The sequence below is a fragment of the Bubalus kerabau genome, chromosome 4 (assembly GCF_029407905.1).
Source record: "Bubalus kerabau isolate K-KA32 ecotype Philippines breed swamp buffalo chromosome 4, PCC_UOA_SB_1v2, whole genome shotgun sequence".
Classification (NCBI taxonomy): domain Eukaryota; kingdom Metazoa; phylum Chordata; class Mammalia; order Artiodactyla; family Bovidae; genus Bubalus; species Bubalus kerabau.
Window position 1 is genome coordinate 16,321,977 of NC_073627.1, and position 25,016 is coordinate 16,346,992.

The window sequence follows — 25,016 nt, forward strand, 5'->3', positions numbered from 1 at the left end:
TTACTGTAACAAAAAAATAATATTTATCCACTCACATGAACTAATTGAGAGAAAAATTCCCTCTTTTAAGAGGTGTATGTCAATAAAATTTGTTTCTATAAAAATTTAAATAGAAGTATTTATGTTGTTTTGAAAAACCCAGTACTAATAAGTGTAACCCTTAAAGCCTTGGTAAGGTTAGAAACAATTACTTTTAAAAATTATATGTGTGTGTGTGTGTCACACACACACATATAATAAGGTTATCAATATATACTTTCAACCATGGTAATAAATTACATGTTGGGCAAACTTTGAATGGAATAGAGTGAAATTACGAGCAAAGAAAGGGCTTCCCTGGTGGCTTAGACTGTAAAGAGTCTTCCTGCAATGTGGGAGACCTGGGTTCAATCCCTGGGTTGGGAAGATCCCTTGGAGGAGGGCATGGCAACCTACTCCATTATTCTTGCCTGGAGAATCTCCACAGACAGAGGAGCCTGGAGGGCTACAATCCATGGGGTCGCAAAGTCAGACACGACTAAGCAACAAAGCACAGCACACCCATGAGCAGAGAGTGTGTTAAAGGAACACTGTTGAAGGAGAGCTTGTTCTCCTGTTTTAAAAATGAATGACACTGACTTCTTTTGTGGGGGGCAGAGCAGAGCATGTGGGAATCTTAATTCCCCAACCAGGGATTGAACCCTCACCCCCTAACTGGAAGTGCAGAGTCTTAACTACTGGACTGCCAGGGAAGTCCCAATATTGGCTTCTGAATCACTGCTACTTGGATCTAAATGGACCAATATAAATGCAACAGTTTATAAAGTGTCAATATTTACAACACACTGGAAATTATGTCCTTTGCAACTATTTAAAGTTATCATGGAATACTCCAGATGTCAACTAAAAATGTATAAAGGAGAAATACATTTTCAAAATTCTTTTAGGGAAAAAGGACAGGACCTGTGACTTTTTGAACAACAGCCCATTTCAGTGGAGTGGTTGACTGCACATGTCCTCAAACCAGACCATCTGGGTTGAAATTATGTCCTCCTTTTGATATATTTTTGGGAAATATTCTTTTTCTTAAAATCAAAGTATAATTTACACATAGGAGTGCACATATTCTTACAACCTGAAACACACTCATAAAATCAGCACTTAGATCAAGAAACAGAAGAGTACCAGCACCCCAGAAGTTCCCCTCTTGCTTGGGTAAATTTCTTAGTTATTCTCTACTTCTGATCCCTCTCTCTCAAATGAGGATAATAATACTGACCCCATAGGCTTGTTGCAAAGAGTCGACGATATCTGCAGGGCAGCCAGCATGATATCCCCTTACACAGAAGAATGCTTTGGAAGTGTTAGCTCTTGTCATGATTCCCTGTGGCCACCATACCAGTGTCTCTCTGCTTCCCTTCACCCCAGCCTGGCTAAGAGCCCCTTACTCTGGGGCCTCCAAGACCCAGTGGAGTCACCCTTCAGGTCCCTAACACACAGCTCCTTGGAAGCACATCACAACTGTCAGGATTACAGCCCCAGCGAGGACCTGATTACCCTCAGACAAATTACACACCCAGCCCAACATGAAGTGTGCAGACTTTATTAGCTCTGAGACCCTCCACTGCCCATTAGGTCCCAAAGGTCATCACAGAACCATAAGGGCAGGGTGGCTGAGGGCTGGAGTTCTGGGCCCTGATGTGTCCGCTGCAGAGGGCACTCCCGTCTCTAGCTGGTTCACAGGCTCTCGGCAGGAGGTCTTGACCAACCCTGGGGACTTGGCTGCATGGTGGGGGAGAATTCTGAGCTGGGAGGTGACGACTCTGCACAGAGTCAGGCTCTCATACAGAAAAGATCAGAAACGTCTCCTTTCTTCCCTGAGCCCTCTGGCCTGGCAGCTACCTCCACGCCTGAGGCTCATCCACCTTCCACCAGCCCTGCTGTCTAAAGAGAGCCCTGGAGGAGGCTGGGGAAAGTCACGAGCCTCTTCACCCGCAGTGTCTGGGGTCACCTGGATTGGCAGTTTGTAGCTACTCTAGGTGAAGGGCTAGTTTAGAGGCTGTCTGCCTCCCCCACATCCTTAACTATCACCTTACCCACATTCAGTTCCTTCATAGTGCTTTTTTTTTTTAAATCTTGGGGCACAGTGGCTCTAGCTCCTTAAGAACCCAGGATCTGAGCCATGTCTCTGGAACTCCAACTGCTTGGGCACAGAGCTGAGGTGTTCAGGGAGGGAGGGGTAGCGGGGACCACAGACAAGTCCCTGTACCTCTAAGGGACACAGAGGGGAGGCCAGGGGTGACAGGAGCCCCTCGGGCTGCTTCTGTTCCGAGGACAGTGTCAGAGTTCTGTCCATTTCCACGGCAGAGGGGGGCTTCCTAGAGGAAGAGTTCCTGAGCTCTGGCCTCCATTCATCCATGTCACCGTAGCTGGACATCTGCAGGGGGCAAGAAAGAGGGGGGCAAGCAGGGTGGGGAGCCTCCCCAGGGTACCCTGACTTCAGGGTTGAGAAGCAGCAGGAGATGTATCCTGCTGCCCCTGCTCCCGATGTGGAGTCCGTGGTCACAGTCTGGGCTCTGCTACCACCTGTCCAGGCTGCCTGTTGTGACTCAGACCATAAGGGAGGACAACAGAAGTCACAGCTGCTCTCAGGCCACAAAGGCCCTGGGCCAGATGACCACTGAGACCAAGGTAAGGGTAGGGGAAGACATGCAGCCGCCGCCAGGCAAGCCCCTGGGGGTCCCCTCCACTGCTCACCTGTGCCGGGGGTGGGTCACCCCGGGGCAGCCGAGTTCCTGGACTCTGAGTCGCTGAGGTTGCAGGGAACAAGGCCAGGTCATTGGAGGTGGAGCCTCCCAAGATGCAGCCAGTGCAGTCCTGGGGAAGGGGCTGCTGAAGGAGCTTCAGGATGTGGCTGAGGTCTGAAGACATGCGGGACTCCAGCCTGCCAGGCAGAACCCCACAGTCAGGGTCAGGGTCAGGGTTGGCAAGAGCAGTTTAGGTCCTGAGGGCAGCCCTTAGTTTTGTAGGCTGCAGGCTGTCCCTGCTGGATGAAGCTATTTCCCCGCTATAATCTACATGAGTGTTAGGGCGCTTCCGTCACATCCAACTCTTTGCAACCCCATGGACTATAGCCTGCCAGGCTCCTCCATCCATGGGATTTCCAGGCAAGAATACTGGAGTGGGTTGCCACTTCCTTCTCCAGGGGAATCTTCCCGACCCAGGGATTGAACCCAGATTTCCTGCATTGCAGGCAGACCAAACTCTTTAATGTCTGAGCCACCAGGGAATCTCCTACAATCTACAGCCCCCGCCCAAATTCCCCTTAGTACACCCCTGACTCTGATAATCACAGTAATCAGGCAGCTGCACACATCATTTAGTCCTCACAGTAAAGTTTTTTTAGGAGGGATGGTGGGTACCAAATTACTTAATTTGAAGGAATGGTACTAAGGAAAGAACTTAAGTAGATGTTTCAGTACAACTTATAGAATAGGCGGAGGTAACCCAAACACACCTGTACTGCCTTGGTGACCAGAGAAGTCACCCCCGCCCCCCAACCCCCAGCTACAAGAAACCAGCCTAATGCTTAGCTCTCCTTATTACTGTTTCCCAGAGGGTGCTTGAGAAAGAGACATTCTGCCCTCGTCATGAAGCTTCGACACAGGTATTCTGGTTACCCCCATTTCACAAAAGGGTAAACCAAGGCTCAGAGTGGTTGTTACTTATACACGGTATTGCTGGTAAGTTACCAAGCCAGAATTTGAACCCAGGACTGTGTTGCCCCTAAGCCCTCACTCTGCCACACAGCCCTGACATCCACAGGCCATACCCCCTTTCCAAGGGCTCACGGTATTTTTTTTTATATTTAAATATGTATTTATTTGGCTGCACCGAGTCTTAGTTGTGGCACGCAGGATCTTTAGACGCGGCATAAGAACTCTTAGCCGCAGCATGTGGGATCTAGTTTCCTGACCAGGGATTGAACCCAGGCCCCCCACATTGACAGCATGGAGTCTTAGCCCCTGGACCACCAAGGAAGTCCTGGACTCACAGAATTTGTTTCGGCATGAAGTTACACCCCTCTCCCCACTTGGCACGTTCCAGGTTTGCTGGGACAAGCCATCCAAGGAACTGTCCTCAGTGAGAGGGCTGGGGAGGTCTGCAGCTAAAGGGGGCTGGCCATTCTCAAATCATTGGGCTTCACTTGTGGCTCAGCTGGTAAAGAATCCACCTGCAATGTGGGAGACCTGGGTTCAATCCCTGGGTTGGGAGGATCCCCTGGAAAAGGGAAAGGACTCCCACTCCAGTATTCTTGCCTGGGTCGCAAAGAGTCGGACACAACCGAGTGACTCACTTTCAGGTTTTCACTTTCATTCTCAAAGCCATGGGACACGCAGTGATGTCCCTGAGGCACCAGGAGGGGGCGCCCGTGCCTAGCCTGCCACGGACCTGCCCTCTGTGGCTGCCCCATCCCTGCCCACAGGTCAGTCACCCACCTGTTCATCTGGGCCTGGAGCTGCTCTAGCCTGGAGCCTAGCTCCCGAGGCCAGCAGTCTGAGTCTCCCTGAGGGTTTTGGGGGCTCTGACTTGGCCTGGGGGGCACTTGCTGCAGCAACTCAGGCCAGAGGCCAGATGCGTCTGAGATGCTCAGGGAAGGGGCTGCACCTGCAGGATGCGGAGAGGGAAGCTTGAGCCAAGGTCCAGCTGGTTCTGGAGGTTGGGCCTTCTCGAGCAGAGCCCGGGCCCCGTTCCCTACCTGCTGTGGGAACACAGGGTGAGAGGAGTGCATCTCCTTCCCTGGATGTCCTGCCCCCATAGAGGCCTGGCTTCTGGGACCCAGAAGGCTGTAGCCCTGGGAGCAGGGGTGGGGCCCCAGCCTGGGGGAGCTGGCTGGGTGGGGATGTTCAGGCCAGGCCTCACTGTCCAGGGAGCTGCCGCCCAGCGGGGCCCGCAGAACTTTGATGTGCAGCCCCGGGGGCGGGCTGGTATCCACCCCTGCAGGCAGCCCTCACTCAGGCTCCGAGAACACAGGGGGAGGAGGGGTACAGGGGCCTCCGATGCTGAGCCTGAGGAGGCCTCTCCTAGGAGAGGCAGGGGAGGACCTGCCAAGGGCCAGGAGGCTGGGCAGGGCCTTCAGGCGCAGGAGGGGCAGACTCTGGCAGGGGCCGATTTTGCTCACCTGACTGGTTGTCACTGAGGAAGAAGCCCTGGTGGTCTTGACTGCCTGGAGCCTGTTGGGGTGATGACTGGAGACCACCGCCTGCCTTGTGGGGAAGAAGAGCATCAAGTAACGGGGACCAAAGCTGGGACTGGGCCTCTCTCCCCTCCCCCACCCCCGTGGCAATGAGGGGAGGGTGGTTGCAGGTGGCTGGGCACCCCCAGTGTGCTCCCAGCAGCTCCTCTCCTGCGTGGACTGGCAGGGATGCCCAGGAGCTTGGAGCCAGGCAGACCCCAGGGAGTCCCACGAGAGGCTGCCTTGAGCAGCACCGTGGGGGTGGGGGAGGCCGGGGAGCTTTCTCCTTCCTTTTCCTCAGGGCTCTGGGACCCCCGCCCTCAGCCTGGGCCAACGCGACAATTCCCCCTGAGGGGTGGAAGTCTGGAAGTCCCAATCCCTTCGGGGGTGCCCTCATCCATGCCCTTGGCAGCCCACCCCCCTGGTAATAGGACTTGGGGGCACCCAGGGGCTGCAGATGTCCCAGACCATGGATACCACAGCCCTCTTGCTCAAGTGTCCAGCCACTGAGCACTTGGGCCACCTGATGCTTCCTAGCAGCTAGGCACCCCCTACCTCCAGCCCCCCACCAAGGCAGAGTCCTTACAAGAGGCCTCCTAGACAGGCCAGGCGGGAAGGGGAGAGCCTGGGGAGGGGAGGACAGCAGAGGGCAGGGTGGGGAGGGCCGTCCGGAGCAGGTAAACCTGCCTCAGCTCCACCTCCAGATGCTGGGTGCGGGGCTGGGCCAGCAGAACCCTCCGCCTGAGGCCAGGGGTGGGGGCTCAGTGCCCGGGCCTCGGCCACTGTGGCCCCTGCCAGCCACGCCTGCCCCCTCCTTCCCACTAGCTGGTTCCCAGCCCTCCCCTGCACTCAGACCCTTCTGGGCACTTCTATTCTGTACTGGCTATCCCACGCCTTGGCCACCCTGAGCTCCACAGATATTTGGTCTCACTGCACACCCTTGAGACTGCCTTGGTTCTTCACTATGGAGCTCTTGGGAGTTCCCTGGTGGCCTAGTGGTTAGGATTCTGGGCTGCTGCGGCCCAGGTTCAATCCCTGATCGGGGAACCGAAATCCCACAAGCTGCCTTGGTAAGGCCAAAAAAAAAAAAAAGAGAACTATTTAGCTCTTTCTTTTTTTTTTTCTTCTTCTTGAGTTATTATAATCTCCTCCACTGAGTGATAAATTTGAGAGGAGAGATTGCTCTATCACTGCTTACACCTCTGGGACCTGGACCGTGAGCTCATGGATGGGAGACACTGCTGCCCACCCCACCCCACCTCCCTTGCAGCTTGGAAGGATGTGGTGGGAAAAGCCTGGGCTATGGAGATGGCAAAAACTTGAGTCCCATTTTGGCTGCGCCACTGACTATATGATTTACTGTGTGACTGTGGCTTTAGTCATTTGTCTGCTAGGACCCTCAATTTCCCCATCTGGAAAATGGGGATACTAACACCACCTGCAGGAAGACTAAATGAGATCGTGTAGGAGCCCAGCGCTTACCACATAGTTGGTGCTCCGTAATTGGTAGCTATCTTCATACTTAGCATTATGTTGGCCATGGGAGGCACAGAAGTGATTATGACAAAGGATGAAGAGCGGGGGTTGAAAAGAAGGGAAGTGGTCAGACGGGTCCTCTCCAGCCAAGCAGCCCAAGCGCTCAGCAGGCTGACTGGCCATGACCCATTACAGGCTGGCCGAGGGCCACCCCCGACCCGGGCCACCCATCCCAGACTCACGTCCCGAAGGTTGAAGGTGACTTCCAGCTTACTCCAGAAGCTGTCTGCGAAGGCAGGGTACATGTCCAGCACCTCCAGCAGGTCTGCCCGCTGGATCTTGTGCAGGTCACAGTAGGTCAGGGCCCGTACATCTGCGCTGGACTTGCCCGGCCGGGCATGGAGGCTAACGGGCTCTCCAAAGATGTCATTCTTTCCTGCCAGCCAGAGGGGTGGGGGAATCTCCAGGGCCTGGCTCCCTGCTGTCTTCTGAGGAGCCTCCCTGAGGACCTCTTAACCTTGACCTCGCCCAGCTTCAGGGATCCTGCAGGGGGGGGGGTGCCTGGAACAAGGCTGGATGTGCTGGCTGAGGGAAGGGAGTATGCAGAGACCCCTGCCACCCCAGCCTGTGGGTCCCCTCGCTATCTCCAGGATCCTCGGGACCACCTTCTACCAGAATCTCCTTCCTGTTTCCCACTTGCTTGGGAACTGCCCCTACACCCCCCACCCAGGGAACAGCAGGCAGAAGAGACACCAAAGGCTCCTTGCCCAACCTCTTCCTCTCAGGCTGGCCATGGAGCTGCAGAGTGGCGGAGACCAGGGGTCAGGACCACCCAGCTCCCTGGGACAGCACCTCAGGCTTCTCTCTCTTCGGTGCCCACTCCCACTGTGGGCCACTTGACCGGCATGGCCCTCTCTGCACCCCGGTGTCCCCATCTCTAAAATGGCTTTAACCGTATCTGCCCTGGCCGCCCCCTTGGGCGGTCCAGAGGAGCAGAGGTGATGCTGGAGGAAGTGCCTCGAAGAGCGAGAGGCACCAGACAGGCAGATGCAAGGCATTAGGATGGACGATGTCACGGGGTGGACCTGGGCTGGATGCGGGGACAGGTGGTGAGGGTGCTGGGCCGTTCTGTTGCCAGGCACTGTGCTAGCCACAGGATAAAAACATGACTAGGGTTCTGTCCCACCCACAGGAGCCCCCCAAATCCCCAACAGACAGATTATAGAATGATCTCTAGAGCCTCAGAACAAGTAGGAGCCAAGAGCAACGGGCCTATAAAAGAGGGAGGGGTTCATCCCACCCGGAGTGGTTGGAGGCGGAGAAGGGTCTTACAGTGCTACTGGAGTGGAGCCTGGGCTGTGAAAATCTAGGAAGGCTGGTCCTCCAGGAGAAAGGCAATCCGGTGGAGGAAGCAGGCTGTGGTCTGTGCAGCACAGTCAGGGTTCAGGGCAGAGAACCCAGGGGCCAGAGTGCCACAGACCATGATTATGATGGCCACTTCCCACAGGAAAGTCCAGCCCCCTAGCCTGGCCATTCTGCACAAACATTACTAAGTGTTTGCTCAATGATGGATGGAGGCCAGGACATGTGCCCGCAGGAGAACAGGATAAAAGGTCTCTTACAGAGGAGGGGACTGAGGAGGCTGAGAGAAGGGAAGGACTCTCCAGGGTCACATATAAAACCCAGAAGCTAGAAATCTGGGCAACATTATAAAGTGATGGTTTTCCAGTAGAGGAAGGATTATGACCTAATGTCCATTTCTACTCAGGACAAAATGAGAGTTCATGTCTCTAACTGAAACTTAAATTGGACTGGCTTCTTAATTATTAATAATAATTATCTCTCTCCCACCTGGATGGCACTTCTAAACTTGGCTGGGAACGAGGGACGGGCTCATAGAGGAGCTGAGCTTGAGCTCAGCACTGAAGGATGCCTGGGGTCTGCCAGACACAGGTGTGAGGCAGGTACTCCGAGTGGAGTGGCAGCATGTGCAGAGGAACAGGGGTGGGACAGATGGTGCAGAGAACTGAGTAGTCGGATGGCTGGAGCAGGAGCCACCAGAGGGAAGGTGGCAGGACCCAGGGGTGGCCAGAATGTGGAGGGCCGTGCACAGGGGTTGACATTTGCCCCATGGGTCATAGGGAACCATGAAAGGATTTTGAGCAGAAGACCATGCACAGATGTGAATTTCAGGTCACTGGCAGGTGGAAGATGGAGTCTGGGGTATACCAGGTTCCGGGTTGTGGGAAAGGAGCTCCAGACACCTGCCCAGGAAGGACAGAGTGAGGACTGGGCCCAGGCAGGGACATGGAGACAGGTATGGGACAGAGAGATCTCAATGCAGGGAACAGATGGGGTTCTGTGGCTGCCTGGATGGTGGGGGTGGGCCAGAAAAGGAGGAGGGTACTTCCCTGGCTGACTCCCAGGTCTCTGGCCCGGGCAGTGAGAGGTTCACAGTGACAGGGATGTCCACGGAGCTGCCTTTCAGGGAAGATGATGATTTCAGATTAAGATAAGCCGTTTGGTCTGCCTATGGAATATAAGGATGGCCATGTCTGGAGATGAAAGGAATTTTCCAGTCTATGGAGAGACTGGGGTCAGGACAGAGCTCTGGGGGTCCATGTGCCACAGGTGAGGCTGAGATCATGAAAGCAAGGAACTGGGCCAGGTGAGGATGTAGCGAGGGCAGGCCAGAGGGAGAGGACTGGGCGGAGGGGTAGAGGGAAGCCCGGCCAGGGGCACCAGGGGATGGGGAGGCTGATGGCCTGGTCAGGGACCTGGGGTGGGCTGAAGGCAGGGGGGAGGTGTGGAAGATGAGAACCACCTCAGACACGGCAAGTGACCTGCCCAAGGTGAGTGACCTGCCCCAGGTGAGCGGCAGAGGCTGTGTGTGCCCCCAGTCTCTCCCCTGCCCAGAGTTCCTTATCCTTCCTCCAAAGCCCAGCTGTCCCAGCAGCTGCGGTGACCCCCGCCCCTCCTCCACCCCATACAAACCCTTGCCTTCTTACCCCGAGCTTCCCAAGAGCCGGAAAAAGTCACAGCCTGCCTGGACTTCCCCAGCCCTGGAATCCCTGTATGTCCACCTACCAGACCTCTCTGAGCCTCAGCTTCCCTATCAGGAAAATGGGGCCTGTGGCTGGGGTTGGTGGAAGGATTCCGTGAGCTGGGTGTCAAGCTCCCCTGTGGCACATGCTCATCACGTGGCAGGTGCCATCTGTGTTCCTGGGAACCGCCTGGTCCAGGCAGGACACCTCTCCCACCCTCCCCACCCCCAGCCCGGCCCTCCCCGCCCGACCCACCGAGGATGGCCACCACCACGTCGTCGCGCAGGATCTCGATGGAGCCGCGGGAGATGAAATAGAGCGTGGAGAGCACGTCGCCGAGGTGCACCAGCGTGTCCCCGGGCGGCGCATGCGTCGTCTTGAACTTGACGGCGAGCGCGCGCAGGCAGCCCTTGCTGGCGCCGTGGAAGGCGGGGCAGTGCTGCAGCAGCGCGCGATGCAGGTGCAGGCAGATGTCGGCCTGCAGGCACTCGGGGAAGCCCTTCAGCACCTGTGGGACGGTGGGGGCGTCCAGCGGGGTGCGGCCGGGGCGGGGGCTGGGGGAGCGGGAGGTAAGGAAGCTTCCGGGACGCCCAGTGCCTGCGGGACCTTGGTCTCCCCCCACCGCCCTGCCCCGGGGGCATTCGCCGGAGCTGGGACTTGAGCGAGGTGGCCCGCCCCACCCGGGCCCGAGGGTCAGGGGCTCACCGCGTTCATGTCGATGCCGTTGGTGTAGGACCAGGCGTGCTGAAAGTACTCCTCCAGGCGCTGCCGCAGCGGGTTGGGAATCTGGTGGAAGCGGATGAACTCCTTGACCCGCAGCATCTGCGTGTGGTAGCGAGCCGTGCCCGAGTACAGGCGCTGGATGATGGCCGACACGTTGCCGAAGATGCTGGCGTACATGAGGGCTGGGGCAGGGCGGCGGGATGCGCGGCTGAGCTCCAGAGCATCTCCACCAGGCCTGCTCCAGCCTCCCCCACCCTGGGATCCCCCAGCCAGGGACCCCTCTGTCCAGGGCGAGGTCAGAAGTGTCCAGGACGGTGCCAGGGTGTCTGGGGGGGAACAAAGACCCCTGGGTTTCCTGCCCTCCTCCTTCCACCCTGTGCGTCTTGGCAGCTTCCGGGGCCCCATAGGCCAAACTCCTGAGAAGAAAGAACTAGGGCAATGGGTTTTTTTAGTTCAGATTTGTTTTCTCTTTAAAGTTGTAAAAATATTATAAAAAGAAAACTCTTGGTCTCTTGTTTTCACCCTTTTTTCCCCCCTTGTTTTTGTTTTTCTGGGCTTTCACATCTCTAAATACTCTCAACATGACAACTTAATCTGCATGTAACATTCCACAGTGCCTCTCCTGTTCCTAGGCCACGTGTCTTGAAAGGCAGGAAGCACAGGGTGGGGCCTGAGAGCACACAGCCCTGGGAGCTGGTTCTCTGGGAGTCGGCCCCCTGGGCTGGAACTGGGTCTCTCTGTAACCCCTGGCAAGTTAGGATATTCAGTTCCTTGGTCTGTAAACAGCTCATACTATGGCTGTCATGGAGTAGTGATGGGAACAAAACATGGACCTCTGATAAGGACTTAGAAAAGTGCCTAGCAGAGACTTCCCTGGTGGTCCAGTGGCTAAGACTCGATGCTCCTAAAGCAGGGGTCCCCGGTTCGATCCCTGGTCAGGGAACTAGATCCTACATACTGCAACTAAGAGTTCACATGCCTCAACTAAAGACCCTGCACCCTGCATGCTGCAACTAAGACCCAGCACAGCCAAATAAACATATATTGAAAAGAAAAGTGCCTGGCAAGCACAATTCATCGATGTGGACCTGTGCTAAGGGCCCTGGGTTTTGGTTTAGTGCTCTGCTCTCACTGTCTTGAAATAATTAATAATATTTTAAATAAAGGGCTCCACATTTTCATTTTGCACGAGGCCCTGAAAATGAGGCAGCTGGCCCTGATCCCTGGTATATATCGAGGGCTATAGATTCTGTATATAGTTAGTGTGAAAGTGTTAGTCACTCAGTCATATCCAACTCTCTGTGATCCCATAGACTGTAGCTCACCAGGCTCCTCTGTCCATAGGACTCGCCAGGCTCCTCTGTCCATAGGATTCTCCAGGCAAGAATACTGGAGTGGGTTGCCATTTCCTTCTCCATTTTCTTCTGCCCAATCCAGGGATCGAACCTGGGTCTCCTGCATTGCGGGCAGATTCCGTCTGAGCCACCACGGAAGCCCACGGTTAGTGTACACACATGCAAATATTCACTGTGCTGCAAACTTAGGACCTGCCAGTCACAGAAATTGTTACTGTGTTATATCTCATTGCAAAACTAAACCTGGGATTCGTGGGTGAGGCCCTGGACACTCACAGCCAATGAGCATCACGCAGATGGAGAAGACCTTTTCGGAGTTGGTGTTGGGGGAGACGTTGCCAAAGCCCACGCTGGTGAGGCTGCTGAAGGTGAAGTACAGGGCGGTGACGTACTTGTCCTGCACTGAGGGGCCGGAGGCTGGGTCGCTGCCGTTGTAGCGCTTGCCGAGCTGCGCGCCCAGGCTGTCCAACCAGCCGATCTTGGGCTCCAGGTAGGGCCGCTCCACGTTGCCGATGGCATACCAGATGCAGGCCAGCCAGTGCGCGATGAGCGCAAAGGTGCACATGAGCAGGAAGAGCACGGCCGCCCCATACTCAGAGTAGCGGTCTAGCTTCCGAGCCACACGCACCAGCCGCAGCAGCCGCGCTGTCTTCAGCAGTCCAATCAGGGTTGTGGTCTGGAGAGGCAGGGAGGGGGCCCCAGGGCTAGGGTCAGCCCTTGAGAGACTGTGACCTTGAGGTCCCTTAGGACCACAATTATTCTCTTGCAGGTATAGTCACGTAGTCATTTAACAAACACTTATGGAAAGCCTGCTTTGGGCCAGGCTCTCAGCAGCAGGATACCGTGTAGGACCTTAAGGAGCTCTCAGCCTAAATCTCAAAGTAGCTTTATGGTTGCAAGGACAGAAGTCTAAGGGGAGCACAGAGGAAGGGGAGGAAAAGTCTGCAGCGACAAGGCAGGGAAGGCTTCCTAGAGGAGGTGACACAGGAGCTGAGTCTTGAAAGATGAAGCTGGGTCTCCAGACAGGAGGGAGAGGGAAAGGGCATTCCAGGCACAGGGAGCAAGCAATATGAACAAAGGCATGGATGTGTGAAATGGCATGGTCCACCTGGGGAACCAAAGGTGGTTCTGCAGACGGGAGCACAGAGCAGAAGATGGTGAAGTGGTGAGGAATGAGCCTGGAAGGTGGGCAGGGGCTGCTGCTGTGGCTACAGTCTCCTCAAAGAGCTTGGCTTTTATTCCAAGCCACTGGGGAGCCATTGAAAGTTCTGAAGACTGGATTGAATGAGGGTCAGGGTCGGATAAGTGATCTGAAACTTGCTCTGGCTCCTGTGTGCAGGGGGTGAGGCTGGCAGGTGTGGGGCTGCGGCAGAGGTGGTAAGAAGGCCACTCCGTGTCCAGGCAGGGGCAGTGCAGGTGGAAAGGGTGGGGAGAGGACTTGGGGATAGATTTGCTGGAAGTGGGTGGGTGGGCAGGGGAGCACGCAGTCACAATGCACACTCCGTGCTGGACAGGCTAGGTGATTGGGGTGTGACTGGAACACAGGAGGCGAGCTATTTGAGTGGAAATCTGATTCCAAGGGCCTTCCCTGGCGGTCCTGTGGTTAAGAATCCACCGTGCAATTCAGGGGACATGGGTCCCATCCCTGGTCAGAGAACTAAAGTCCCACATGTTGCGGAAAAACTAAGCCTTCAAGACACAACTCCTATGCCCAAGAGTCACAACGAGAGAGTCGGTGAGAGTCCACGCCCCACAGCGAAAGATCTCGCATGATGCAATGCTGATCCCGCAGGGAGCAATTAAGACCCGACAGCCAAATAAATGAATGAATGAGTGAATGAATAAATAAATAAATATTAAAGCAACAATAACAATAAAGCTGATCCCAAGGAGATGGAACAAAAGGACAGAGTGGGACTAGAAGCTACGAGAACAGCATGAAAATGCCCTCATGTCAGCTGTGAGAGGCGGAGTGGGCAGAGTGGAGGGGCTGGGGCTGAGGAGGCAGTCAGGCTGCCCTGAGAGGCAGCCTGTGGATTTCCAGGGTAACTGTGGTGTAGAAGTCAGCAGGATGGGTGAGCCGCATAGGAGTGCCCGTCCCAGAAGGGGCGGGGTTCGGGAGCACAGAGAGGGCAGCCAGGCCTAGGGGAAGCCCCAGCTACTTCTTCTCCAGGGCTGGGAGGTGACAGATGTCTGAGGTCCCTCCTTCCCACTACTACTTGCTTTGGCAAAGGTGCCCCATGCCAGGTACTCCCTGTACCCAGGGCGCAGGGGACGGCCGTGGGGGGCTGGCCTGAACAGGGTTTGCTCACCTCATCAGAGCCGGTGCGGAAGATGAGCAGGTCGAAGGGGATGGCGGCCACCATGTCGATGAGGAACCAGCCCTTGAAGTAGTGGACAGCGATGCGCCGGGGGTGGCTGACCACCTCGTCGTTGGTGTTGACGTAGGTGGTGCGGAAGTTGATGACGATGTCCACCACGAACATGATGTCCACGATGAGGTCCACCACGGTGAGCGGGCTGCAGGTGTAGCCGCAGTCCCCGCGCTGAGACTCGTCCTGGTCGCTGAGCAGGAAGGCGGCCGAGTAGGGAGTGAAGACGGCCGTGTAGATGACCAGCAGCAGGATGAGCCAGTCCCACACGGCCTTGAATGGGCTGTAGTGCAGGAGGGTCCCCCGGTGGATACGAGGGGCCTGCAGCTTGTACTCTGGCAGCACGTCTGCTCCCAGGGACAGGACCTGGGGGTGGGGACCAGGCAGAAGTCAGCCGGGTGGCCCCTGCCTGGGAGATGGCTCTGGGAGGGGTGGAGATGCAAGGGTGAGGCCGAGGAAGGGAGATGTGGGAGAGGGTGGGTGGCAGGGCAGTGCAGGGGAGAGGGGATGAGGCAAAGATGGGGGTGTGGCCCATAGGACAGGGACAGTTCCTAAGGGGACAGGAGTGCTGGGAGGAGGTGGGGTCCAGAGGAGGGGGGCAGCTCTGTCTCATAGTGACCCCAGGTTTGAACTCCCTCATAAACAGGCCAGCCTGGAGTAGGTGAAGACAGGACTGGGGGAGGGGAGAAGGGGGGCCAGGTTCAGGCCGATTGAGGGGGTGATGAGGGGTGACTAGTCTGTCTGGCGGGTTTGGGAAGTTTCCAGTGATCAGGTTCCTCATGGGGACAAGTTACCCCCAAAGTAGCCTCTTCATTCCTGAGGGCCCTCTGGAGCCTAGACCAGTAGGGCCCACTCTGGGGCCAACTCTCAGAGCCTTCCACAGAAGGAATCAAATTTTGGGGGTGTATAGTTAACCTGGACACTTGATGGGTCTGGGTACTGGTGGCCTTGACTACTTTGCACATGTCCAAGGGGGGGTTGATCATTGCATTCTGAACCCCCTCTGCTCTGCCCCTCCGACCCCCACCTCTGAGACTTTGGCCAACATACGATCACCAAGGCCCAGCCTAACATGCCCAGGCTCTGCCCAGCATGAGCCCGGGCAGTTGGGAGCAGAAGGCATGCCTTTTGTAGCCAGACTTCCCAGGTTGATCTGGGGTCTGACATTGCTGTCTGTCTGTCTTGGGGCAGGTTTTGTAACTTCTGTGAGCCTCAGTTCCCTCACTGGCAGAAGGGGACAACAAAGGACCACAAACTCCACGGGGCTGTTGGCTGTACTAAGTAAATGAGCTGGTGCATCTGTTTTTTTTGGGTAGTGCCATGCAGCATGTGGGATCTTAGTTCCCTGGCCAGGGATGGAACCCATGTCCCCTGCCTTGGAAGCTCGGAGTCTTAACCACTGGACTGCCAAGGAAGTCCCAAGCTAGTACATCTTGATGGCACAGGCCATTACACTCGATAATCACTCCTCTCTGTTCATCCGATGTCAGACACCGCCCTGACAAAGATGGGGCCTGAAAGGTGTCCCATGAATCATCACCGCCCCCCGCCCCCTCCACACACACACACACAGGATAGGGCCCTGCAGATGGTTCTGGTTTAAGAAAATCTGCAACATAAGGTTCTGGCCCTGAAAGCCGGGTCCATTAGCAGATGGGATCACAGTAAGGAAGATCCACCCAAAGGCTGGTTTCAACCACACGGTCCCCCATCTGCCATCTAAACCCCTGGGAGGGGCCACAGTATCCTCACCCTGCAGGGACCTCCTGCTCAGCCTTGGCCTCAGCTCCTGTTTGGCCTCCCTGGGAAGTTTCCTCTGACCCTGCACAGACCTGAACCATGTATTTTGATTTTCTCCCGGCTCCTTGTAAACGTCCTGACAGCACAGTTATCTCCACTGACTTACAGCAGCAGCTCCCTCGTCCCGCATGCCCCTCTTAGTCCGCGTGGGGGCTCAACTAAAGGGGACTGAATGAGCATGGAAAGCTTGGGTCATCGTGGCCATGTCTACCCCTGGCTGCTCAAGACCAACCAGGAGGAAACAGCAGAGCACATGGAGAGGGAGGGAGGCGGTCAGAATTCGGAGGGCAGGGTCAGAAGACGTGTCCCCATCCTGGGGGCTTCAGGTCGGGGTGCCACCTCCTCCACCACAGATCTCCTGAGTCTCCCACCACCTCTGGGGCCAGCATGAGGGGCCTCCCCAGTGACCCCGGAGCTGCAGGGCTGTCAGGACATAGGAGTCCAGGTATGGGCTCACAGCCCTCTAGGCCCTTTGAGTTCTGGTTGAGGCTGGTGTGACTTCGCTGCTCTGGGCCATGCTCTGAGCTCTGGCAGGCTCCTCCCCTCCTTAGGGACAACATGGGGTGGGTTAGTAAAGCCAAGAGGGGCTGGGGCAGGGTGCAGGACAAGTTGGGTGGGGGCAGGGACCACGCACAACTCTCCAGGCCGACAGCCCCCATCACCCCGTCACCAACCTGAGGGTCCCCCGATGCACAGCTAGGTGGGCTTCCCAGGTCACTGGCCCCCCGCGCCCCGCCTGATGTCCAAGGGTCCAGCCCTACAGCCTGGGGTCTTTTCTGCCCCAGGGCTCTTGCACTTGGTGAGTGGCTGGGTCACAAGGAGTTTCCAGCCCACGTGTTCCAGCACAGAGGATGCTTCAGGTGAAAGGGGGTGGGAGGCAAAGAGCTGCTCCATTCCCTCAGGGAGCAAAGTCCCAGGGGAGCTGGAGGAGGCCCTTGACCTTGCCCTGCACCCCCTTGCTCAGCCCTGGCCTAGGCACCTCTCAGTGCCTCCTAGGGCCAGCACCCTCAATGTCAAATGAGTCCTCAGAGACCATGTGGTTCAAGTCATTCCTCCAGATGGGACCCTGGGGCCCAGAAAAGGCATAGGTCTCTTGCCCAAGGTCACAGAGCAGACAGTGGCAGGGCCCCTGAACCTTAGGCAGTGCTCTCTGCACTTCCCTCTGGAGAGGTCAGCTGGGGACCAGGGCATCAGGCCCCAGGAGGAAGGACAGTGTGTCAGCTGGAACAGAGAACCCAGGGCAGTTTGCCCTGGGCTGGCCAAGGAGGGGCTGAGGCCTTCCTGACTGTTCCCCAGGGACCTGCGCCAAGGGAGTTGAAGATGCCAGGTTGCCTCCCCACTGCCTGGACTGCGGAAGCATCCTGTCCTAGGGGCTGGCTGTCAGCTCGAAGGCCAAGGGCAGGAGCAGGGCTGGGGCTCCCCACCCTCTTCTCAGTATGGCCCTGATGCCTCCTCTCTCTGCTTCTCCTCTGGGACTGGCAGAGCCTTGGGCGGGTCCCAAGGTGTCCTGCCGGTTGCCCCTCCCAGCTTCTCCAGGCCTAGAATGTGGCACTGCTGATCTACCCTCCCCTGGGTCCGGGACTGGGAGTCAGGGTGGGAGTCTCAGGGTGGGCCTTTAGGTCTAAAGAATCAGACTCGAGCAGGACAAGAGGCCTGGAGCTCAGACCAGACACCAGGCTGGGCAGGCCGGCTCCCTCTGTTCACCCAGCCCTGGAGGAGTCCAGAGCCCGGGTTTGAGGAGGGACTGTAGGGCCCAGCACAGCCCCACCCACCCTGGCCTGCAGGCCGCACCTGGGTGACCTTCTCGGTGACGTTCTGGGTCCGCTCCACCACCTTGTGGGGTGCGATGATCTCAATCTCTGTGGTGGAGCCCGAGCGGTGCTTCTCCAGGTTGAACTCCACAAAGTTGAGTGTGAACTGCGGGATCTGGCTGATGGTCCTGTACTTGACCCTGCCGGCGCCAGGCCCCTGTGCCCCCGACCTGCCGTGAGAGCCATCTGGAACCAAGGCCCGGGTCACAGCAGTCAAGGGCTGGGGACCTGAGGCAACACCTGATGCGACACCTGATGCTGCCCCCACAAAACGCCACTCGCCTCTCCCCCTCCCATGCCCCTCACCCCGTCCCCTCCACCTGTCCCGCCCCGCCCCCTTCACCGGCCTCGCCCCGCCCCGCCCCCCCCCCCCCGTCCCATGCCCCTCGCCCCGCCCCCAATGCCCCGCCCCCTCCTATGCCCCTCGCCCCGCCCCCTCCCATGCCCCCTGCCCCACCCCCTCCACCTGCCCCCCTCCTTACCCGAGCCCAGGAAGCTCTGTCGCAGCAGGCGCTGGGACAGGCTGCGGCTCCCCCTCTTGGCCAGGAGCTGTGCCAGATCCTCGAAGTTGAGGATGAACATGATGACCGCCCCGTCCTCGTTCTTCACGGGCACCACATCCACCAGGCAGCGGAAGCAGGAGGCTGCAAACACCGTGGGAAGGGAGGGTGGGATGTCACCGGAGGGGTCCTCTCCTGCAGGAACCTGGCCTGGGGAAGCTAGGCAGGGGGCTGGGTTAAGGTCAAGTTGAGAGCAGCCTTGGGTGGGGGAGGAGGCCCGCAGAGTGACCAGAGCTGTTGGTGACACTGCCCAGCAGGGCCCCACCCACAGAGCAGAGGTGGAGAAAGCCGCTAAGCTCCTCATTAGGAGATAATGCAGCCTCGGGCCCAAGTCCACACTCGGCCCTCAGCTCGGGGCTTAACCTTGAGGTTTGCTTCTGCTGTAATTAAAGCTGAGCAGATGGGGGTGGATTAAGTGGGGAAGTGAGGCTGGGTCTCCTATCCCCATGTAGCTCTGGCTGGCCCTGGGTTCAGCTCCTGTACTCTTGTTCCCCAAAGATGTCCTGCTCCCCTGATGCTGGAGGGAACTCACTGAGAACACACCAAGTGCTGGGCACCGAGCCCGCTGGCACTTTAGGCCTCAAGCTCCATGATGGCGCATGGAGCCCTGGAGGGCATACTTGGACCCCTGTTCTGCAGAGCCTGGGCTTCTGAGAAACTGACCTGCCAGGACTGGCTGGGCCATGCATCAAGGAGGGCTGGGGCCATGGAGCGGAGAGCCCTACGCTCTCATACACAACAGTTTAGAGAGGGATGGGGACTTGTCTGGGCCGAGGACACTGGAGTGAGGGCCAGGCTGCGGCTCCAGACCAGGAAGGGGCCTGTCATCTCAAGGCAGAGGTGCTGGGACTAGGGGTGGGGCAAGTGGGGCAGTGGCCTGGGGGCTGCAGAGGGAGAGGGAGATAGATGGCAGGGTGGGGGTGGGACAGGCTCTCCTGCCACTTATGCAGCCATCACAGGCAGCCCAGACCCAGCCCTTGGCCCTTTTGTTCCTCTTTCTCTGCTCCAGGGTCTTGCTCCCTCTCCCATAGGTGAGTGGAACAAAACAAGCTGAAACTGCCATGTTCCCTCGAGGCCAGGCAGCAGGCTGGGTGGATGCCCTGTGCGCCCTGCTCCACGGTACCCGGTCATCCCATGTCCCTCAGTTCAATGTTGATGGGTGTCAGGTCCAAGGACGCTAAGGGCGGGGGACTTGGGTAAACATGACTAGCAGAAGGCAGATTCGTCTGTCTTGTTTGCTGGAGGCCAGGACCTGTCCCAGGTGTTGTTAGCTGAGTGAATGAAAGAATGAGTGTAAATGTGAGTGGGTGGGAGGCTATTACTAATTTGGGGTCCATTAGAATCCCTCTTCCCCAGATCACCCTCTGGTGCGCCCTTCCCTTGGTACCTTCTCACCCGCTCAGTGCTGGGGTGCAGCCGAGCTGTCCACCTCCTCCCTCCCACCTTCCTCCCTGGAGCAAGAATCTCCCGGATCAGATTCCCGGACTCCCAAGCACCAGGCAGCCATCTGCCAGCTGCTGCGCTGGCCCCAGGGGAGACATCCACACCAAGGAGAGGCCACCCGCTCACCTCTGAGACCCACTCCTGGGCTTGCAGGGCTGTGGGCCTGCTTCCCAGACCAGAGCCTGGCACACTCGTCAGCCCAGGGCATGGCAAGGCCTGGGTGCTGGGACCCACCCAGGAAGCCTCCTTGGCCAGTGGCCTGAAACAACACCCGCAAGGCCATTCTCTCTCCTCACTCTCTCTGGCACTGCGGAAATCTGGCCTGGTGGGGAGCTGGCACAGCTGGGCAGGGCTTCCAGGCTCTATGCTTCTAGGGGCTGCCAAGCCCCAGCCTGTACCTACTGATGCTATCTTTGGAAAACTGAGGCTGAGAGTGAACCAAAGACTAGCCCATCAGAGCAGTGAGGACTGGAGGGCAGCTTCACGTAACACCCCCTGCCCGACCTTCACACTCACTGCCTGCACGCTGATGGAGACAGGAGAATTCAGACGAGATCAGAGCATTCTTTTCCTGATCCCTAAGCTGTCTTGGGCTTCCCTGGTGGCTCAGATGGTAAAGAATGTGCCTGTGATGCGGAAGACCTAGGTTCGATCCCTGGGCTGGGAAGATTCCCTGGAGGAGGGCATGGCAACCTACTCCAGTATTCTTACCTGGAGAATCCTCATGGATAGAGGAGCCTGGTGGGCTACAGTCCATGGGGTCGCAAAGAGTTGAACATGACTGAGCAACTAAGCACATCACAAGCTGTCCTTGCTCACGAGTGAGTATGGGCAACCAGAAGTGGGTGTGTCACCCTAGGGGGTGCCCGGGAGTGGTAGTGTTCCTGTGCCCTCGTCCTGATCCTGGAGGGTGGTTGACAGGCTCTGCTCGCCCTCTCTTGCAGAGCTTCCTCTTGGGGCCCACCTCTCTGACCCTGGACAGTGGGCTCGTCTCTCCCCCCGGACAGCACACTGCTCCCAGCTTTTCTCTGCCTCTAGATGCTCCCCTTCCTTCACTTTCTCATAGTCCCCGCCCCTCCCCTTGGAGGCTCTTGTATTGTCTATTGTCCCCATTTCTTTACACCCTGCATCCGGCATGTGGTGAGCCCTCAGGGAAGAGCTGGTGCCACAAAGACAGCCACTAAGAGTGCGGCTGCTCCACCCTGCCTCCCCGCTGGGTGTCTCTGGCATTCATGGGTAAGTGTACACAAGACACTGGGAGCCCAGAACTCTGCCCATGCCCTTCTTCCTGAACTGGAGCTGAGGACTGGAGGAGCCCCAGGCTTCCTCGAGTCTGGCTTGGAGATTGGGGGACCCTCTGGCTTGGGGTCATCAGAGAAGACATCCAGCCAAGGCAGGCAGGCAGGGCTGGGCCCCTCTGGCAGGTCCCCAGGGGGCGCAGCGGTAGGACTGTTCTCCAGGGCTCCCTCCAGACTCTCATTGGCTCGAGTCTTGCGGCCATCCCCATGCTTCCTAGCTGTTAGGGTCTTAACTTTTCCTCGTGAAGGTAGATAGCAGCAGAGCCAGTTTCTCAGGGGTCTCTGAGCCCTGTCTCATGGGGTAATTTTTGTCAAATGGCCTGGCCTCTTTGAGCACAGCTTTACACAGATGCACAATGTGGAGGTGTATGGCCACAGACTCTCTACTTGAACTTGGAGAACTATCAGTGATTTACCCCTTTAGAGGAAAAGAGGATTATAAATCAGCTAGAATTCTGTAGGAGGTGGGGGGGGGGGCGGTGACACCTCCTCTAATCAATGGAAGATGGGGGAGAGGAGGTATTGACCTGAGGAAGGGAAAAGCCACCATTAGGATGCCCTTCAGCAGGCTATAAGAGCCATGTGAATATGTTAAAAACAAAACAGAAAAAACAATCACATGGTCAGAGTGGACCACAGGGTGTACATAAGTTATCTGAGCATCACATCCTTCTCTTAGGGGAATGCTGGCCAGAAGGTTCCCCTTTCTAGGTTTCACACCAATTTCAGGTAGGTCCAAGGTGCTCAAGGTCTTGGACTACAATGGGTCAAGGTGGGCTTCCCTGGTAGGTCAGATGGTAAAGAATCTGCCTGCAATGTGGAAGACAGAGGAGGCTGGCAGGCTACAGTCCAGGGGGTTGCAAAGAGTTGGACACGACTGAGTGACTAAGCACAACGCACAGGTATGTGGGTAACTTTCATTTTCACCCACAGAAAACCTCTAAGACAAGGTCTCTAGGGCTCCTTCTGACTGCTAGAAGATGCCAACAGGGTTCTGAAGACCTGAGGATCTCAGAGGTTCAAGTCTTGACCTTGACCTTGGCCCCTGGCCCAGGCACAGTTAGGGTGCTGAGGAGACCCTAAGAGCCCTGAGCTGACATCACTAGGCGTCTATGATCGGCTCTTACCCTCTCAGGCCCAGGTAGGGCTCTGAGGTCAAGGAGAGGGACAGAGGGACCTGTGGGCCTCCGTCATTCCCTGCTGTCCCATCCTGCTCTGCTGGGACCCTTCTCACTCCTTTGACTGTCACCTCCTCTCTGCAATGATGTGAGGAGGTGAGGTCACAGGTTTTAAAAATATTCTGACTTTGTTAACCCTGTGAGCGCTCCCAAACTAAGCCAGGTTCTTCCTAGTCCCCTAATCACTACAGCCAGAGGGACAGCCAGGACCTGCCCAAGAAGCACCTCAAACACCTTACACACACACACGCATGCTCAGGTTTACACTCACATCCATGCTCCACACACACACCATGCCCCTGCAACCAGGCCGTGAGCACCTTTCAGCCTCAGTCCAAAGGTGCCTGCCCTTCACCTGCACTCCAGTGGCCCTCATTCTTTCTTCCCCAGGGAGGGCCCTCTTGGGCTTCCTTCCCCAAAAGTTCCACCTCAGAGCACAGAGGCTGTTGGGTTCCTTTCACCCCTCTTGGGATTATTCGAACCAGATATATCTGAGGGAAGAATCCAGAGACTTGGGGTCCAGTCCCAGCTGGGACCCATGCAGTAGAATCCTGGCCAAGTTCTTTCTTTTTCTCGGGACTCAGTTTCTTCACCCATGAAACGAGGGATTAATCTAAGCCAGTGGTTCCTAAACCTGACAGAACATCTAAACTGCCAGGGAGATTTTCCCAAATACACCTGTTTGGGCCTCATTTCACACCTCTGAGTCAGCCCCTTTCTGGGGAAGGTATGTTTTGGAAAACAAGTTCCAGGTAATTTTGACGCAGAAGCAGGCTGAGAGGGCCACTGATCCAGGTGATTTCAAAGGGACTGTGGGGACCCTAATTCCCACCCATCTCTTTCCTCTCCACACAGACCCAGTGGAGACACTGAAGTACGGAGGGGAGGGTCTTGAAGGGCTCCAGAATTTCTTATCCTCGGCCCCCGCCCTATGCTTCTGTTCTGTCTGCAGTAGCTTGGGCTGGCAGTAATATCCCAAACTGGACAAGCCTCCAGGGCCAGCACAAACTCCAGATTCTGCCTCCCCAAGGAGCTGGGGTCCCTGAGCCTCACCCAGCCCTCTTTTCAAGCCAGCTGCCCCCATGCCTTGCCTGGCTCCAGAGGCCTTGAGGGGGTGACTCCTCCCCTAATCCCCAGAGCAGACGGAGATGAGGAAAGGTTAATTTCCGTCCCAGCTGCCTGACAGCTGGGGCTGACAGTGACAGAGTGGACAGCCAGGAGACCGGGGACACGGGGGAGGGACGATGGTGTGGGAGGCCCTGCATGTGGCCAGGACCAGTTGGTGGCTCAGCCTCGTTCCTGGCCCCTGAAAAAGACCTTGGAAGGCATTGCACCCAGGGTCCAGCACTTTCTCCATACAGCTGAGGAAATAGAGGCCCAGAGACGAGACAAGATTCATCCAGGCCCTTTGGTCCCCGGGTCGGTGCCCTTCCCATGACCACTCTGCCTGGATGAGAGAGGGGCCGAGCCTGCCTTGCAGAATCTGTGGTCTGAGGGTGCCTCACCATCCTTGCGGTAGTAGAGGATGTCCACCTTGCACTCCTCGGCTCCCAGCAGGGCCTGCGCCAGGCGGGACATGGCACTGCGCGGGGTGTTGGGGCCTGTGAGGAAGTCGCAGGTGCACGGTCTCTGCATCACTTCCACTCGGGAGTAGCCGAAGAGTTCGCAGAAGCCGTCGTTGCAGTAAATGATGGCACAGTTCTCCATCTGAGCATTGGCGATCAGGAACTTACGACCTGGGGCGGGAGGTGGGAGCTCATGGCAACCAGGACCAGGCAGTAGGGAGGGAAAGATCAGAGGGACTTGTGGGAGTGGTTGGTGTGTGTGTGCGTAGGGGGGATTGGATCTGGATGCAGAGCAGAGCCGTGATCAAAATGAAGGAAGGGGGAGGTCAGGTCTGGGGAGGGTGGGAAGACCAAGAAGGCCAGAGTCATGGGGGAAGGCCATGGGGCTCCTGGGAGTAATGAGGGGATGGTCAGGAGGGGGAAGCAGGACGATGACCAGAGAAGGGGAAGGAGAGTCAGGCCTGGGAATTGTGGGAAGACCAGGGCAGTAATGGGGTCAGTGAAGTGGGAGAGAGGCCCAAGGCTTCCTGGAGCAGGGAAAGGGATAGGCGAGAGGGAGCAGGGGTGTGACCAGATGGGGGCCCGGCCTGGGTGAGCTCCTAGAAAGACCAGAGTGGCTCGGTCAGGAGGTGAAAAGGAGGGCGAAAAGGAAACCTCTGGAGGAAGTTGGGGGTGGGGTGGGGGAGTCAGGAGGGAAGCATGGCATGGATACAAGGGGAGGTCAGGGCTTAGAACCGGCAAGAAAACAACTCAGGTGAAGCGGGGAGCTGCACTTTGCCCACCATGTAGCAGAAGGGAGGGTGGCGTTGGAGGTAAAAGTAGGGGCTTGCTGGAGGAAAAGGTGTTTCTCGGACATTGAAGGGAAGGATATGCGTTTGGCATATCAGACACCCCCCACCCTGCTCCATTTGAAGTTAGTAAAGGGTCCGGCCACTCCTGCCACCGAACCAGGGCTCCAGATCATGCCCCAACCCACCGCACACACTCACTCTGGCCCTCGAACTTGCGGATGATGGTGTCCAGGTAAGTGTTTTGGGGCGCGACGTGGCCCCTGCGGACCGGCATCTTTCGGCCGCGGCCTCTGCCGGAGCCAGCAGCGCTCCGGCTCCCTGCTTCTCCGCCTGTCCTCTGGCTCAGCTGCGTCCGGCTCCGGTGGGCGCCGCCCCCGGGGAGGGC

The 25,016-nt window shown here is 57.1% G+C and overlaps 1 protein-coding gene across 3 annotated transcripts; it reads right to left on the reverse strand.

Annotated features, from left to right (window-relative positions):
• Positions 1-1,572: 1,572 nt before the first annotated feature.
• KCNH6 (potassium voltage-gated channel subfamily H member 6) lies at positions 1,573-24,905 on the reverse strand. 3 transcript variants are annotated; one of them, XM_055579863.1, is made up of 14 exons: positions 24,830-24,905; positions 23,781-24,011; positions 18,279-18,440; positions 17,777-17,982; positions 14,126-14,551; positions 12,335-12,489; positions 12,090-12,175; positions 10,441-10,640; positions 9,991-10,243; positions 6,934-7,127; positions 5,162-5,246; positions 4,479-4,647; positions 2,737-2,923; positions 1,573-2,416 (listed from the first exon to the last, which is right to left on the reverse strand). In XM_055579863.1, exons 1-14 carry the CDS (start codon positions 24,903-24,905, stop codon positions 2,132-2,134), a joined length of 2,715 nt encoding a protein of 904 aa, XP_055435838.1. In that variant the 3' UTR covers positions 1,573-2,131. The 3 variants fall into 3 exon arrangements, with proteins under 3 accessions (XP_055435838.1, XP_055435836.1, XP_055435837.1); XM_055579861.1 differs by adding an exon at positions 4,786-4,872 and having other exon boundaries at positions 4,479-4,689; positions 12,090-12,489; XM_055579862.1 differs by having other exon boundaries at positions 12,090-12,489.
• Between the last annotated feature and the right edge of the window lie 111 nt (positions 24,906-25,016).